General features: G+C 49.0%; 8 protein-coding genes across 8 annotated transcripts; 3 read left to right on the top strand and 5 right to left on the bottom strand.

Annotated features, from left to right (window-relative positions):
- Positions 1–28: 28 nt before the first annotated feature.
- Positions 29–1,081, top strand: N7447_000905 (nitronate monooxygenase; the record flags this gene model as incomplete). The annotated part of the gene is made up of 1 exon (XM_057225181.1): positions 29–1,081. The coding sequence occupies one exon, from the start codon at positions 29–31 to the stop codon at positions 1,079–1,081; it is 1,053 nt and encodes a 350-aa protein (XP_057089197.1).
- Positions 1,082–1,392: 311 nt separating this feature from the next.
- N7447_000904 (uncharacterized protein) lies at positions 1,393–2,467 on the bottom strand (the record flags this gene model as incomplete). Its single annotated transcript, XM_057225180.1, has 4 exons — positions 1,393–2,056; positions 2,105–2,179; positions 2,233–2,336; positions 2,390–2,467. The coding sequence occupies 4 exons, from the start codon at positions 2,465–2,467 to the stop codon at positions 1,393–1,395; spliced, it is 921 nt and encodes a 306-aa protein (XP_057089196.1).
- A 794-nt stretch (positions 2,468–3,261) lies between these two features.
- Positions 3,262–7,309, bottom strand: N7447_000903 (Cytochrome P450; the record flags this gene model as incomplete). The annotated part of the gene is made up of 9 exons (XM_057225179.1): positions 3,262–3,418; positions 3,538–3,647; positions 3,697–4,756; positions 5,353–5,902; positions 5,955–6,217; positions 6,275–6,484; positions 6,543–6,607; positions 6,689–7,139; positions 7,194–7,309. 9 exons carry the CDS (start codon positions 7,307–7,309, stop codon positions 3,262–3,264), a joined length of 2,982 nt encoding a protein of 993 aa, XP_057089195.1.
- A 782-nt stretch (positions 7,310–8,091) lies between these two features.
- Positions 8,092–8,855, bottom strand: N7447_000902 (40S ribosomal protein eS12; the record flags this gene model as incomplete). The annotated part of the gene is made up of 3 exons (XM_057225178.1): positions 8,092–8,216; positions 8,287–8,605; positions 8,853–8,855. 3 exons carry the CDS (start codon positions 8,853–8,855, stop codon positions 8,092–8,094), a joined length of 447 nt encoding a protein of 148 aa, XP_057089194.1.
- A 526-nt stretch (positions 8,856–9,381) lies between these two features.
- On the bottom strand, positions 9,382–13,037 carry N7447_000901 (putative histone deacetylase complex subunit (Hos4); the record flags this gene model as incomplete). Its single annotated transcript, XM_057225177.1, has 2 exons — positions 9,382–9,597; positions 9,651–13,037. The coding sequence occupies 2 exons, from the start codon at positions 13,035–13,037 to the stop codon at positions 9,382–9,384; spliced, it is 3,603 nt and encodes a 1,200-aa protein (XP_057089193.1).
- A 1,034-nt stretch (positions 13,038–14,071) lies between these two features.
- On the top strand, positions 14,072–15,122 carry N7447_000900 (putative 3-oxo-5-alpha-steroid 4-dehydrogenase; the record flags this gene model as incomplete). The annotated part of the gene is made up of 2 exons (XM_057225176.1): positions 14,072–14,170; positions 14,250–15,122. The coding sequence occupies 2 exons, from the start codon at positions 14,072–14,074 to the stop codon at positions 15,120–15,122; spliced, it is 972 nt and encodes a 323-aa protein (XP_057089192.1).
- Positions 15,123–15,173: 51 nt separating this feature from the next.
- On the bottom strand, positions 15,174–16,116 carry N7447_000899 (uncharacterized protein; the record flags this gene model as incomplete). The annotated part of the gene is made up of 2 exons (XM_057225175.1): positions 15,174–15,836; positions 16,012–16,116. The coding sequence occupies 2 exons, from the start codon at positions 16,114–16,116 to the stop codon at positions 15,174–15,176; spliced, it is 768 nt and encodes a 255-aa protein (XP_057089191.1).
- A 364-nt stretch (positions 16,117–16,480) lies between these two features.
- On the top strand, positions 16,481–17,052 carry N7447_000898 (peptidylprolyl isomerase; the record flags this gene model as incomplete). Its single annotated transcript, XM_057225174.1, has 3 exons — positions 16,481–16,612; positions 16,743–16,845; positions 16,898–17,052. 3 exons carry the CDS (start codon positions 16,481–16,483, stop codon positions 17,050–17,052), a joined length of 390 nt encoding a protein of 129 aa, XP_057089190.1.
- Between the last annotated feature and the right edge of the window lie 73 nt (positions 17,053–17,125).

The raw sequence follows: 17,125 nt of genomic DNA, 5'->3' as shown, positions 1-17,125 counted from the left end.
TTTGCCAACTATCTCGAGCGCCAAAACCATGGCAGCAAGCTTGCTATCGCGATACCCATGGGTATCTAGTCCATTTGTGGTCAGCGCCCCCATGAAAGTAATGTCTGGTCCAGCACTGGCAGTAGCCGTCTCTCGCAGCGGTGGACTAGGGTTCATTGGTCCCGGTGCCAAAACTCAGGACACAAGTGACGATCTTGAGAAAGCATCATCGCTCATACGCCAAGGGGCCAGCACAATACCGACTCCTGGCTCGACACTACCTGTCGGCATAGGATACCAGCTCTGGGCTGATGACATCAATGTTGCTGTCGATGCTATCAAGAAACATAAACCATGTGCAGCCTGGCTATACGCCCCACGCCAGGGACCCAAGGAATACGACGACTGGTCTAGCAAGATCCGCCAAGCATCCCCTGGCACTCAAATCTGGATTCAAATTGGCACTGTGAAAGAAGCAAAGGAGCTTCTTCGGAACCTCGAGCTACCAGATGTTGTTGTTGTGCAAGGGGCTGAATCTGGTGGCCACGGTCGGGCGAAGGATGGAATGGGGCTTATGGCGCTGTTTCCCGAAGTGGCAGATGCTATGGCAGGCAGCCAAATTCCTTTGTTTGCGGCAGGCGGAATCGCAGATGGGCGCGGTGTTGCAGCGGCTATGTGTCTTGGTGCTTCAGGTGTGACGATGGGGACTCGATTCTTGGCTGCCAGTGAAGCACGCATTAGCCGTGGTTACCAGGACGAGGTTGTACGTGCGGCCGATGGTGCAGTCTCAACCACGCGTACGCTACTGTATAATCAACTCAGAGGCACTTTTGGGTGGCCAGAGGAATATAGTCCCCGGACTATCTTGAACAAATCATTTGTTGAGCAGCAGGAAGGGAAATCGTTTGAGGAACTGAAAAGGCTTCATGATGAAGCTGTTAAGACGGGCGATAAGGGCTGGGGGCCCGAGGGGAGACTTGCAACATATGCAGGAGCCTCCGTTGGACTGATACATGACGTGAAAAATGCTGAAGATATTGTCCATGGGATTCGAGAGGATGCGTTGGAAAGAATTCAGCGGTTGTGTCCCCGAAAGGACTAGGAAACAATTTCAAACAAGTTTGCTCCATAACGATGAGCTACGATTTGACAAACATTCTCACTCTGTACCTCTGATCAAATGGATAAGTTGAGGTCTCTATGAGCATCCGTGTGGTAGTCTCTTCGAACGTGTTGAAAAACACAAGAGAAAGGTCTAACTTCGAAGCACGGTCAGAGAGAAACTTCCCCATTGCCATTAAACTCTCAATTACTCTCAGCTAACTTGCGCGTTACCAGCTAGTATCCAGTTCCTCCAGGGCTATTTCAATTTAAATACCTTTCCTCCAAGCTTGACATCCTCCACAAAGACTATCACTGGCATAAATTGGCATTGCAAACCCCAGAGCAGCATTGACTGCCCGACATACAACTCATATTATTCAGTCCACAGGTACCGTCCCACTCACAGTACGCGTTAGTCTCATGCTGAAGACTGCACGACATATGCGCTGGGCAAGGCTTTTCAGCAGAGCACTGTGTACCGCGAACATCCTCATCTTTCATGCAGATCATTTCAACATTGGAACCTCCAAGCAAGTTGAGAACACGAGTAGGACGACATCGCAGGCCAGAGGGACACTCAGAGCCCTGCAGACAACGCAGGTTCTCTGCGGCAGCCATACACTTTCCACTCTGGCAATGACTGTTGACACACTGTCTGTCTTCCCTGCAAAGGGCGCCAACTACAGAAGTTATCTGGCAGGTTTTGAGGCTAGAAGAGCAGTACATGCCATAGTCCGGGTGGGTTGATTGACAGTTCTGTTCACTGGAACAGCTGTCATTGGGGCAGCTGCTTGGACTCTTGGTGGACGCATGATCACTTGAGAAGATATGACCCCGTCTGTCGGCAGGAGAATGGACCGCCGCGCATTTCATGCTTCTAATATGTCTGCCAACACCATCACCAACATCCTGTCGGACTAAATTCGCATGGGGTCGGGTAAAAGTGAACAGCTCGTTGTTACAAGAATTGTCGCTAGATGATTTAGTACTAGGCCCTTGTAGTTAGACGTCATTTACTTACGAGTAGAATGAGCACATTATGTCTTGCTTGACCTCTGACGGGCATGGGACATAGATTGATCCAACATTCATGCGGCTGATACTTTGGTCAACAAAACTTCATGGGTATGCGAAGAATATTCAACTTACTACTCCGGCATGTTGTCGAAATTCAGGCAATTTCCATCGGACGTGATAGACATCCCTTTTCGGCCGGCATTCATTGCAAAGTCGTTTTCTTTGAAAATCATGACCTAGATAAAGAGTAAACAGATTGATCAGTTGTAAACACACGCCATAACCTTACCTGATTAGGGACCATCATGATCGGGGTGGCAGCTAGTGCCAAAGGCACAAGTGCAAGAAGATTAACAAAACTAGACATTCCTGTTGTTGATTGCTATTGTTTGGAATGGTCAATGGTGAGGAGTGGATTAACTGCTGGATGAGAAGCAACCTTTATATTCGAATTTGCTATCCGAGCGGGCTAGTTTGTCTTTAAGTTATACCTTACTTCTGTGTGTTCTTTTTGATTTTGGATGGCGATACAAGAACTAGGCCCTTGTCAAGTCTGCATGTCGTTGGATCTAGATATCTCCACTTACCACAGATCCGGCATCACCGGGAAAGACTGATAAACCTAATGGTCAACTCACTTAAGCTTCACGCTGTGTATTTTCATGTCTGGGGTTCTCTGGCTAGATTATTAAAAAGAGGTCATATCCAAGCCTTGCGTTCAAATGTGCAACCTTGGCTCATGCCCGGATGTCTCAATCTCAGTTCTGCAGTTCCAACGTTGATTGATGTCTCAGTTCCAGAGTTATACACATATATGTGTGTATAATAAGAATAACAAGGATTAATCTTTGTAGGGCAATCTTATACATGTACAACAAAGTTCTCGGCAAGATATACATACACAGCTCCCCTAAAGGCAGATAAACTGAGACAAGTGCTCTCAAGTGATTATCCCAATCAATGATTCAATTCATTCATATGGATTACACGCACATACAATATTGAGGGTCTTGTTTATTGGCAGATAATGGGATGCTAGTCAATTGTTCCTCTTCTCATGTCATGAATGTGGCGAGCGATTCTATATGTACCTTGGATAGCAATCCGCAGCGCCCAGTTGCACTAGACGAAATGCAAAAAATGGTTAATTTTGCAACACTTTCAATGTTGTGCCAGCGACAGGTTAACCATCAATGGCTTGCGTTCCCAGATATTGTAAGCTTCCTGAATATTCCAAGCGGTTGAACTCTCGTCCATGACCATGTCAAAGCTCCAGAAGACCTTGGCCGCAATCAGACGCATTTCTGCATAGGCAAGGCTGTGGATATTTACGATTAGACCGATCCCCGAAGATATCGAAAAAAAAAAAAACACTTTCTTCCAAGACAGTTACGGGGCCCAAGTGAGAATGGTTGAACTGCTATCCGACTGTCCGACTCGAAGCGTCTGTCTCTGCTTTCCAGCCATCTTTCAGGGATGAAAGAGTCCGCTTCGGCAAAATGAGACTCGGAATGGGAAGTAGAATAGTGGGCCCCAGACACAGAAACCTGTTTAAGTCAATATACATAGATATAACACTTGAAAGTAGAGACATACGTTCTCTGGAACGAATTGCCCATCAATCAATGCACCCTCCTTAGGTACAACCCGCGGAATGATAGCTGGGACAGGTGGATAAACCCGTAGGCTTTCCTCGAGTGCTGCATTCAGATAAGCCAGTTGTCCAACTCCTTGGAAATCAATATCTTCATAAGATTTGAATGATCCTCGGATTTCATCCACTAGTTTCCGATAGGCCGAGGGGTTTGCGATGATATAATAGGTGAACCCGGAGAGTAGACTGGCTGTCGTTTCACTTCCAGCAAGGATCAACAAAGCTGCATTTGCTTCCATCTCCCGTATACTCATGGACCTATCATCATTATGTCGCAAGATGTAAGTCATGAAATCCGGCCGTTCAACCTTGGTCTCCAATCGGCGATGGACTTTGTTTGCTGCCAAGGTGAATGAGTCTTCTCGCATCTTTTTGAGCCTTTTTGGTAGAAGCATCCTGACAATCGGTGCCAAAAAAGGATAGACTAGAAGTGGTCGTGATAATGCCATCACTTTCATGCTCACAAAGACCATCTTGACCCATGGGTGGTATTGGCTTTCCCGTAAGCAGTCAAAGGGTTCGCCAAAGGCCAAGTCTCCGATGATGTCAAATGTGGTGAAGTTGTACCACTGAGACATGTCGACTGCTTCTCGTGATGATGAACTTATCTCCTTCAGTCGATCCACCAACATGTCAACATATGACTGAATTAGGACTTCTTGCTCGCGCAGGGCCTTTTCAGAGAAGGCATGCGAGAGCAATCTTCTTTCCCTTGAATGATCTTCATCGTTGGCGTTGATGAGGTTTGGCCCTCTCGGTCCCTGAAGGTAGAATTTTGGGTCTTTCAGGAACGACCCGGCTCCAGATTTGCGGTGGCCGTAGATATCTTTCCATGCCTGTGGGCTGCGATAGACAAGAGACTTAGGAGCCGTCCGAACTACATCTCCATACTTATCATGGAGCTCCTTGAGTTTATAGTGATACTGCCCTGTTGAAGTCCAGTATAGATTTAGGAGATTGGTGCAAGCGGCAAGTTTCGGTCCTGGAAACTTCGACAGTGGGCTAAAGTAAAGGTTGTAAACCACAGTCCACAAAAGATATCCTAGTGGCTGGAATATTCTCAGTATTATAACTCAGATGCAATGAATTGAAACACTTACAGCGATGACCACCAGATAGATTATGGGTATTATTTCAAAACCCCTCGTTTTAAAACCCCAAGATACCATAATGAGAACGGGCAGTCTTCTGGATTTCTCAAACGCAATCAAACCGTTATGATTTGAAGGTTATGCCAAGTGGCCTGTAGCGTAAAATCACATGGGATTCCGAGGTCTTAGTGCTTCATTAGCGTGAATTTTGAAGTGCATTTGAGCGGGGGGCTGGGGGGGGAATGCCGTATTCTAACTTTGTGCTGGAATCTGTAGACCCATTGCTCTTGTGTGGATAGAAAATACGTTCTACCTTTCTCTTCGTAGTCGCAGAGCTTGCAGATGTGCGGACCATGGATTGGAAGATCTGTGGAAGATTCCAAGCATGTCACAATAGTACTTTGGGGTATATGATCTCATGTATAAAGCTATTAAACCCCATCTCACTTCCTAACCACAATTTGGGCATCACAGACCAATACTCATAACGACCCAAGGAAGTCTAACATCCAGGACTCATCAATATCACCCAGGGGCATAACATCAGGGAGCATGGCATCAGATTGGATCATGCCACTATCGATTCCGTTGTTCGCAGGTATATTTGGGCCCCACATTTCCATCAATTTCGGTTCCCAGTTCATTCTCAAGCCGTGAACCATTCTCAATCCCTTTTCGAGGAGATTCATTTCCCGGCTTTCGTCGAAAGTGATATAGTCTGGGCACTTTCTGATGATGGCCTCGTTTCTGTTCAGGTATTCAAGGATATTCGCGGTGTCTCTGACCATACTCTTGGACCATACCGGGTCTTCCAGAATGGTGAGCTTGTACAGGGTGACAATGGCTCGGGTGAATTGGAAAAAAATGATACATGACAGCTGAAAATACTCCTCTCCTTCAAGTTCTAGCCATACATCTAGCCAGCCTTTTGAAGCTTGAAGGGTGGTGTAAAGGCTGTCGAGGCGATGGAGATCAGGCGAATTTGCAATGGCGGGAGCTCCTATTGATAGTTCGTTGATTATGATTTCGGCATTGTACAGATACATCAGTATGACTCCTTTTGTATTGTTAGTACTGGCCGTAGAGACTGGAAAGCGCTAAAAACCTACTGTGCTGTTGGAGGTGAGGCGGAATTTCGCTCTTCACCGTGTCTAATCTTTTTTTGAAAGTATCCAGATAGAAGGCTAGCGAGATAAAAGCTTCGCCATCCCGCCGTAGTTGATAGACACTATCTAAGATCAAATAGATCTTGACTTGTATAATCAGGAGCTCATCCTGAGGGCACTCTTTAGCCTCGGCGAGTATTGAAAGACTTTCTTCCATGTGCGGTGTCCAGCGCATAGCATCAATCCTAGACATTGCCAACGCGGCGCTGATGGTTTAACTGTTAATTATTGTTTAGAGAGTATCTTGGATATTTACTATTTACCTTGATGAAATCAAAAAGCATCCCAGCACCGCCCTCCTTTCTTCGAGTGTTCTAGCTGTGGGGGGAGTTTGCTTCATTCCAATGGCGATTTTGAAAGAATGCATGGCTGAATACTCATTTGGTTCACTTTTGTTGATCCCAAGCTCAGCAACAACTGCCATTAGCATGTGTGCATAGACATTGAGAAACGGCCTTTTAGTATATGTAACGCTACAAAAAGAATTGGAGTGAGCAAGTTGGTTTTAATAAGGATGCTTTTTCTGCTCACCATGATACGAAAGTCATGATTCCAAGGAGAAGATCCATGCTCGGCGCAATGTCAAGCATAACTTTCTGATGGATATAGTTGGTAATTCTTCCGAAAGAGTCGCCTTTCTCTGAATTTGTAGATGTTGTCACTTCCATAATACATACCCAAAGGAATGGATATTTCTCTCGCAATTGGTCAGAGGTTATATTAGAAGGAATATAGACAAAGGGGAGATATTGTAAGTTCCGAGTGCGGAATTGGTCGAGGTTCTTCTGAGCAATGGCGGGCGGGACGTAGATCAGGGACAAGATTTCCCTATCATGCGAGGGTACAAAGTGTGTAAGGTACCGCCCATTCTCGGGAGTCGAAAGATAAGAAAGATTAGCTAGGGTTTGAGTGCTTGATGCAGAGTTGCTTTGGTCATCCTGTTGACTCCGTCCTGGGTTTACGGGTTCCCAATTTGGAGGAATATCGGGTTTGACACCACCCTTCTCAAACGCGGACATAATCCAATCAAGTTTGGCCTCGAGCTTGGCAGTATTAGAACCCGATAGTGGCTTATTGCGCTTCCGGACTGTCTGCGCAGGCCGACATTCCTTGCTCAGGCGCTGGCATCTACCCCGGTGCTTAGTTCGGGCTATTTCCACACTCATTAGCAGCGCCACTCACCTTTCGCACCCACTACCAGTTGCAGGAACAATGCATTTGCACTTGGCGCGGGAACAGTTCATACATGCGCGGCCATATGGCGCAGGGGTCCCGCCTGGGATTTGAGCGGATTCCATGTGCCAAGTGGGATTCGGAATTGGGAAATTAGATTGGGATTAGGATATTAGACGGTGCTCTCAAAAAGATTTAGATCCTAATGCAATGATGACAAATAATGGCAATAGCACCTGTCACCAATGTTAAAACCTTTGAAAAGAAAAAAAAATCGACAGACTTTTTTCCCTCTCAGAGCGTCCCTTCAAACACGATCGGAGTTAGGAAGTTGGGAAGTTGCGAAATCCGTGCTGACTCAGAAGATCCACTTTCCAGCCCTACCTGAAGTATACAGCGCTATAGAGATGATCATATCGCTGTGGTTCCTGACAAGGACCCGATATGCTAAATGCTTACGCTGGCGTGATGTCTTGTGACTACAGCAGTTGCGATATGTGGTATTCTTCGCTTGTGAGATGAGGTAGAAAGATCGCTACAAAAAATACGCACCCAGCTGACCGGTCATTTTACGAGAAGGCACTCAGATGCTACCGCATCCTAATTTATCTTTTGTCAAAGTAGACATGATGTCCAGATGCCATTGGCGCCGCGAACCCGAGTAAACGGGACACAGCTATAAACTAGGTGATTTGAAATAATAGGTTCAAAAGACCAGAGATATCACAAAGCTCCGCCAACCAAAATCCCAACCCCAGAGAGTATGTACACTCCGAGTAGAGCTGGTAGTTTCGACAATTGATCTATCCCTCATGTATTCCACCTTTTGATCCCCACCATAAAACCCCCAGTCAACCCCGACGCCTGAAACGAGACCTGCTACTCACAGCCGCTCAGTAGAGATAATCTACTGCTCGGTCTGGAAGTAGTTGAGGAGAACGGAGCGCTCCTGGGACTCCTCACCCCAATCCTTGACAACGACGCAAGAGCAGTTGACAACCTTGCGGGCGTTACCCTCACGGTCGAGAGTGCCTGAGGAACAAAAAGTTAGCAAATACACCTCCAGAATTGATATTTGGTATTAATGGAGGGGAAAACGTACAGAGACCAACCCACTCGCCAAGCATCTTTCCGTCAGGAACCTTGATGAGGGGAATCTTGTGCTCGGAGCAGAGAGCGACGACGAGCTTCTTGTAAGCCTCCTCCTCGCAACCCTCGTTCAGGACACACATGTGGGCCTCACGGCGGTCGAGAGCCTTGGCGGCCTCACGGAGACCACGGGCAAGACCATCGTGGATGAGGGAGACGCGCAGAACACCCTTGAGGGCGTCCAAGACGGACATCTGGCCGCTGCCGGCATCGGCAGAAACCTCGACCTCCTCGGCGGGGGCGATAGGGGATGTGGGCTCTTCTCCGTCCGACTAGAGGAATATTGTTAGTATCATGTGCTTCGAGGGGTTCATTGCTTGAATCGCTGTCGTGACTTTTGAGACTTGGAATTGGACTGGACTGGTGCAGCGCATATACAGCACGGCCGACGAGGGGTATTCTCTACTGCGGCGACACAACTGTTCTCGCCGGTCATGTCCGTTCCAGCGTCTCAATTGTCGTGACGAGATCCGAGGCGGTTGTGCATATGGTGTGAGAATAGGCAGATATGAAACATACCATTTTGTTGCTTGTGATGCTTGAAATCGGATGATCCTCGAAGAGTAGAGTTGTTGGAGAAAGAAATTAAAAGGTGGTGCGGGCGGGCTTGAAATTTCCCGCTATTTCGACCTTTTCGGCTGTGTGTGCCCTACGATTATGTCATGCGGTCCCCGCAAGCCCAGTCACGTGATATGTTTATACATCTATACAATGAACCTTGGAACAGGCGCGAATGTAACAAGCCCGGTTTAATGCTTTTGATATAATCTTTTAGATCTTTAGGATTTTCTACCTTGCTACGAATGTCTATATCTTTTATGAGGGAAGGTAAGTTAAACTTGGTGTTATTTGACACGGGACGCATGATTACATTCACGGCCACAGTGACTACAAAAAAAAGTCCACAGTAAAACTACCTGAGAATAGTAGAATCATCACTGAACAGAAGAGGTATCATAATCGTACAATCAGAATCCGCCCTGTACATCGTTTCGCTGGATTGCTGCCATCGCGCCGGGTCCCTAGCGAAAAGACGCTAAAAACAAAACTAGACGTATGTACTAGACCGAGAAGGGCCGTAACCATTGAGGAGCCCGGTCCCGTTGGTTTCGACAGAGGATCCTGGGCCATGGCCATTGAGTTGAGGAGCGGCAAGGCCTGCGCCAGCCGTCGACGGCTCCGGGTCGACGTGCATGTTCAAGAACTGCAGTTCGAGGCCGTGCAGGTGAGGGATGTGTGGGACGAGGTCTGTGAAATCAGAAAGCTAAGATAGTTGTTAGTTGCGGAGCATAACTGGCAAAGCTCAAGAAAACTCACTCGGATCCAAAAGACATGTTCCATCTCAAAATACTTGGGGCGCGTGTCACAATCCTTCTGCATGATCTGTCCAATGCTCGAGCTTTGGAATCCAACATCGTCTGTGTGGGTCAACATGCGACGAGTGACGCGCCACAGATTCACACGTTGGGTCGGTGTCGCCTTTCGCTTCTCCCAGCTGGGGTATTGCGAAAGTTGAAGATCATTGGTAGCCAGAAGAGGCGCAACCAGGTAATTCGGAATCCATTTCTCGTCGGCGACATCCACACCACAGCTAGGATCGAGTTGACGGGTGAGAGCAGTAACGAGAGGCATGAAAGACTTGAGCCAGTCATGGCTTTTCGCGCGGGGATTATTGGAGCCCACGAGGTTCGCTGCAACACGAAGTCGACTGGGAAGTGCCTCACGGCGTCGATGCTCTGCTACCTCCTGATCGCGGCGCATTTTGGCAGCTCGAGCGCGTTCTTGCTCCAACCGCTTCAAACGATCATCTTCGGCTTGTTTGGCGCGTCGTTGTTCAACCTCCTTGCGTTTGCGGTCTTCCTCTTCGGCTTTGTCATGGGCAACCTGAGCCGCCACTCGTTCGGCTTCTTCTTTGACAAGTCGATCACGTTCGGCTTCGTCTGCGATGCGCTTTTCGTTCGCCGCACGCTCCTCTTGTGCCTTCTTGGCTTGGGCTCGTCGACGCTCATGGGCCTCAATCTCGATACGTTTCGCGGCAGCCATTGTGTCTTCCATGGTGTCGACTCTAGGCTCGTGCGATTCCTTTTTCGTATCGCCGTTCTTTCTAACGAGATCATGACGGGGTGAAGTTGGGCGGGGTGGGGGTTTCTTGGGGGCGTCGGTAGACTTGTGTGGCTGAGGTTCAGTAGCTCGAGTAGACTCCTCGTGGGGTCGGCGAGGATGGGGTTTGCTGGCATCATCAGGTTGTCTTGGTGCACCATGTGTAGCACCGGAAGACTTGTCTTCGGAGACAACGCGTCTCTTCTTTTTACGCGATTCAGGAGATAAGCGATCACAATCTGTACCACGTGAACGAGATCGTTCAGGGGATCCATCAGCACGAATGCGCTTCAAAGACAATGTATTGTCGGGTGCAGTATCAACACGCGGTTTCGGTGCCTCTTCACGTCCAGAGAGTGAATCAGACGAGAAGAGACTTGGCCTACGCTCCTGGGGGCGACGTCCAGCAATGAGTCGTCTCTTTCGGATATCTTCGTTGGGTGTCATCCCGCTAGACTCACTATCTCGTCTGGCGGATAACGAAGATTTGGGTTTAGAGGAATCCGTTGGTCGTGATAAATCGTGTTCTTTTTGACGACGCTTTTCTTTGATTGAATCCATGTCTTTCGAAGAATCGCGATGTCTGCTGGCGTTGGGGCTGGTGTTGATTTTTTTGCGCGCGACAGGGGAGGAAGACCCTCTGCGTGGCGGACGTTTCTCCTCCTTCTCTTTCCCACGAGCACGGCGGGGTGAATCGTCTTTGCGACCCTTGCCGGAACCTGCAAACCTTTCATACGCCTCCTTCAGAATCTGATACTCGTCCTCCCAGTTCTCGCCCTGTCGACCCCGAGACAGTTCATAATATGTTCTATCTTCGAACAGTCGTCGCGTGGGATTGAATCCGGGTTGATTTAAAATGAGTTGAATGACAGCGCTGTTGCCTCGACCAATCGCAGCAAGCATGGGCGTGTTGTAACCCGCCTTTTGACCACGCAACGGGTTTGGATCCGCATCTGCATTGCCCATCGCATACAAAAGAGAAAGGACATCGTGGTGGCCACCCTTTGCCGCAGCAATCAAGGAAGCGTTATCGGCTTTCTGCAAAATATTCAAAATGCTCACCACCCCAGCCTCGTCGCCTTTGGCAGCAAACTCTCGAAGGTTTTCGAACGTGGGTTTCGTCCACAGAAGGTCATTTCTCGTGGCTTCGCTTCGTCCACCCTTTCGTCGATTTGCCGCGCCCACTGGAGGGGGGCTGCGCATCGGAGGTGAATCTCGGGGGCTAGTTGCCGTTCCTCTGGCTGTCGAGGCCCGTCGCGAAGAAGGCTCCTTGCTCTCTGGTCTTGTATGTTCCTCTGAGCGTCGACCAGGCCGCAAATTGGCCTTGGCGTCAGCAAGCGCTTTCCGCATCTCTTCATACTCATCATCATCTACATCGGACGGAACCAACTCATAAGGCTCATCGCCTTGGGCATTCACAGTTCGTGGGTTTGCTCCTGCATCAAGCAGGAGTTTAACCACCTCCACATTCCCATTTTCCACAGCATCAATCAACGGGGTGTCTTTGTCAATGTTTTTAGTGTTAATCTCGCAACCTGCCTCTAGCAGGAACTTGACGATTTCGGCTTCTCCAGCAAGCGACGCGATCTGCAGGGGGGTGTTGCCTGCATTATCAGGGATATTAATGTCTTCCGGTCGTTCCGCGTGGCGCATCATCACTTGATCATGTTTCCGGTCCGCACACGCCCGTGCAAGAGGAGTCCGGCCACTCTTGTCACGCAGCTTCTTCGGTCCCATTTGCTTAGCAGGCGACGCGGACGCACCGACTCCAGAGCCAAGCTTCCGCAGATGCGCCCCCGGCAATGGGGAACCGCTCTGAGAGGAGGACGTCGATTGCCTATCTTCGGAGCTATGTCTCCCAGAGCCTGTGAGCAGTGGGGTTGGTGCCTTTTTCTTCATCGGGAACTGAGAGCCTGAAGTAGATCTTTGGTGAGATGGTCGACTAGGTGAAACCGATCGCGAGTTGGACGGTGGTCTGGAGAGGCGCGTATTATTGGTATGCTTAAGTTCCCGGACAGGATGGGATGATGCGTGTGAGTGTGCGCGACGACGATCTCGTTGTTCCTCGGCACTGTCACTCAAGCTTCGCTTACGGAAAGCACGAGGTCTCTCTGATGCACGGGCGATTCCATTGGAAACGCCTTGCGCTTCTGACATCTGAGAATCGTCGACCTTTTCAATCTTGACCACCGACGGCGAAATTGCTCGGTGGCTTGGGGAAGGAGGGCTCCGTTCCTGTTCCCGTTCGCGTTCTCGGGTGTCGCCAAACACACGTGGTTTCTTTCGCTGATGTCCATCGGTTCCGTTAAGTTCATGACGACTCGGATCGTGCTTGATATGCTTTCTTTTCTTCTCCGGCGACAAGGATTCTCGGCCTGACTGGATTATTGTCTCCGCCTCCGAATCCGCCCTAGGACTAGGAGGCCCATCCTCCTCCTCTTCTAAATGTACACGTGTCGGTCCATCTCTGTCTACCCGTGAATGGGAGTCTGCGCGAGCTTTACCCGGTGATGAAAGACCAACAGGGTCTGGCTTTACCGTAGCAAGCCTATTCTGACCGACGTCCAGGGCAGCTGGTAAAGAGACTGCCTCGACATCACTCATAGCGATAGCACTCGAAGACTTGAAATGCCGCTCGTCATTTTGGGGGGGAAACGCGACCGACAAAACGACCGTGGTCGACAACGCCAGCAGTTGTGCGCGGACGCCGATTCTCGACTGCGGGTTTCACCCGCAAAAAGAGTCTTGAAACGTGGGCAATACCGCTCCGGGGTAGAGCGATATGAAATGGTCGAGGAAGTTCGGATATTGGATTTACTGGTATAGGTATATAGGTCGAGGGTCGAATCGAATGTTTTTTTTGAGAGTTGAATGGGGGAAGAAAGAGAAGGGAAGAGGAAAAGCGGGAAGGGAAAGGAATGGGACTGGATTGGGCGTAGGGCTCCTCACTGGGTCAAGTTTTGGCCACGGTGAATCATAGCTGCAGCTGGGATGTTGACTACTGGAAATATGCTTGTATCTAAGAGGGGTCGAGTTTAGAGCTCATGTTAGCGATTATATTAATTTTTCCTTGTTTCATCTTTGAACATCATTCCTGTTGGCGAATATACTCCATACGGGAGACGATACGATTGATACCGTTGATACCGTGATACCGTGACCAAAAGGGGGCACAGACCTTGGGCCACTAGCCCTATTTCGGAAGGTGCAAACACGACAAACAGCTCATTTCAGCTAGACCCAAAGCAGGCAAGTGGATTTTCCTCCCAAAAATCCTTGGAAGTCGCCACTCGCATCAGCCCATATCTTGGCTTGTCTATGTTGTGATTGTCCCAAGGTCCTTGAATTTCTATAGAACCAACTTAGAACAAGTGAATAAACTTATAATTACTTGAAAAGGAAATTACTATCTACCCCAACCCCAATCTCCAGGTTAATCCCGACGCCGAACTAACTCCAAACGCCCCGGTTGGCGAGAGCTGAAGGATCGGCGGGGGGCTGGCTTTCTCCACAGTAAACACCTCCCTAAAACACCTCACTGATATCATCACAATGACAAGTTAAAACAATACGAAAACGAAACGGGAAAAAAAAAAAAAAAGGAGAGAGAAGGGGAAAAAAGTACTCATCCAAGAGCTATGTCTCTAATCTCTCAATGGGTCGACAACACCCTGGAAGCCACCGGCATGGATGCCGTGGATGCTCTACGCGCGTTCTTCCTGCTGGCCGCCGCCACGGTACGATACGCCCTGTGATAGTGGTGATAGTGAACACCTCCTGCAGATGAACCCAACTAATGCCGACCCCTCCATGCAGACCATCTCGATCAGTATCCCAACCTCATTGCGGTCCCGTTTCCTCACCTATGGCCCACGCGCGACCTCGGCCTCGACCTCCACTAGCTCTGCACCGCCTAGCACCCAGAACCCATCCGAGAGCAAGGGCTTCCTTGACCATCTCGCTACTTGGCAGGTGCCACATAGCTACTTCACGCACTTCTACGTTGCATCCGTCCTGTCATCCGTCTTCTGGGTTGCCCAATTGCTATCGCGGGGTGTGGTGTTCCAGGCTATCGCATCCCGCGTTAGCGAGGATCACCAACAGCACTCCATGTCCCTGACTCAGTTAGTGATATGCTGTGTGCTATTGGCTATACAGGGGTCCCGGCGTCTGTGGGAGTCCTTTATCTTTTCAAAACCTTCGTCGTCGCAGATGTGGTTTATGCACTGGTTGTTGGGCTTGGGTTTCTATCTAGCGGCAGGAGTTGCAATTTGGATCGAGGGTTCGGGCTCTCTGTTGACCGAAAAGCTGACCATTGCTCATCTGCAGATGACCAACGCTCCCAGTTTGCGGACTTTCTTCCTCATCCCGCTCTTCCTAGTGGCGTCTGGTCTGCAGCACGACTCCCATCACTACCTGTTCTCGTTGAAAAAATACACCCTCCCAGAGCATCCCATGTTCCGCGGGGTTGTCTGTCCCCACTACGGCGCGGAGTGCATTGTCTATCTGTCGTTGGCGCTGTTGGCTGCGCCCCAAGGTGAATGGGTCAACAAAACTATGTTGTCTTGCCTGGCTTTCGTCGCGGTCAACCTGGGTCTCACGGCTCGGAATACCAAGCAGTGGTATGCGCAGAAGTTTGGCGAAGACTCGGTGCAGGACTGGTGGTTTATGATTCCTTATGTCTACTAACGTAGAGCTAAAAATAAATAGAAGCATTGGAATTTGGAAATGAGGTGCTCATTACCTCCCACCTAAAAACTTCAAGGTATTCCCCATCTTCACGACTTGAAGCACGTCCCTATACGTGAGGCTAGTTCTCGTCTTCCGCTCATACCACCCGCTCTGGTACTGTTCCTTCTCCCGCAAGAGCTCCCAGTTGCAAATAGAGTGGGGGCCTAGATCCTCATCTCTCATCGTTTTCTCGATGCCATGCAGAAGATCGGTGTACATCTTGCCCCTCGTGATCAACAGACTCCGTCTCTCCTGCAAGATCCTGTATTGGGGTCTCCGATTTGTGTCAGGTATCCCGCCAACATCTCTGCCGACCTTGGCTGGTGTACTGCTTTCTTCCCTGCGGTTTTGGGTATATTTGTGGTACACATCGAGCACAATCGGTGCACCTAGACTCACTGTCGCAACGAGAGGATAGTACGCTGCACCATCTTCATGCGGCATGATCCCCTGTCCAGGCTGGTATTCGTTTACTAGGACATGATTTGGCGCCCGGTGTGGTGCATCGTTGAATATACCTAATACCTCAAATCGCGGCTCGATGATCGGTGATCTAAGCCAAGCTGGTAGGGGCGATGCGAGAAGCGCATTACTCTTGGTGAGGGCTGATGGCCATGTTTGCAGTCTGCGATGCGAGAGCTGGGTCCAGCGTGGCAGCGGCGCTGATTTTACCTGTGGATTATTGCTGTGAGTGAGATCTGAGCATGAATAGGTGACATGCAGCATCTATAGATTGTTGAAGAGAAATGACATAATAAAAAGCACATATATTCGTCCAGTATTTGACATCAATGGCGTAAGACAAGGTTTCTAAACACATGCTTATAAGAAAGTCATCGTCACTTACCTTCTCGAGTAACCAATTCTCCTCGTCCTCTGTAATAAAGTCCGAAATATAGAATGCATCCTCGGGCAATGCAGTGATGCGTACAGCTTCAAGATCAAATCCCATTTGCTTTCCAAACTCGGACTGGCACAAGATAGTTCCTAGTCCCCAATATTTGTTGACTTCAATAGCGTTTGGTCTCAGCAATAGTTATTGGTTGGAGAGTTTGCAGTGTTGTATGTTGACAAAGGCGAAGAAAAGATGAAAAAATGAATTGTTTTGCTGAAAGGCAAGATATTGCAGCGTTTAAACCAGGGTAATTCCATATGCATAACTCCTTGGAGTAGAAAGTCTACAATACACCTCCACGTCACGCTCACCCTTTCTGCCTTACAACCTCAGGCATCGATATCCCACCCCACATCAGCTCAATCCGACAACCAACGGTCGAGACAGCGATAACAACATATTATTGAACCTCTCGTCCACAATGGCCCCCAAGAACAACGCCAAAGCTGCCAAGGGCAAGGGCAAAGATGCCTCTGCCGATGACGCCAAGGGCAAAGGTGGAAAGGGAGGAGCTGTGAAAGGCGCACAGTCGATTAACGTGCGACACATTCTTGTATGTATTTTTGCTCTTCTCTTTCCTTCATTGCATCCTCTTCCTATGGTGCTGGAACCTGGTCACTATACTACCAGATCCTGTGGACAGGGGGAAAGGTTGGTATATAGCTCAGTCTAATCATGTCTAGTGCGAGAAACACGCCAAGAAAGAAGAAGCCTTGGAGAAGCTTCGCAATGGCACTAAGTTTGATGAGGTTGCTCGTGAATTCTCTGAGGATAAGGCTAGACAGGGTAAGTAGATCTCTGCGGGACGAAATGAGCAAAGCTGATACCTTTTCTGTAGGAGGCTCGCTTGGATGGAAGACTAAGGGCGGACTGGACCCTGCATTTGAGAATGTTGCTTTTGAGCTTGAAACTAGCACGACGGGAAATCCCAAGTATGCTGAGGTCAAGACTGGGTTTGGATATCATATCATCATGGTCGAGGGGCGGAAGTGAGCTTCTTCCTATTACTTACGACCCTCTTGAGACAAACACCCACCTCAAAAATATACCAAGAGACCCAAGAAAA

Source organism: Penicillium robsamsonii (genome assembly GCF_028829455.1).
Source record: "Penicillium robsamsonii strain IBT 29466 chromosome Unknown utg000001l_segment0_segment0, whole genome shotgun sequence".
NCBI classification, from domain to species: domain Eukaryota; kingdom Fungi; phylum Ascomycota; class Eurotiomycetes; order Eurotiales; family Aspergillaceae; genus Penicillium; species Penicillium robsamsonii.
This window is presented reverse-complemented; position numbering and strand designations above follow the sequence as displayed.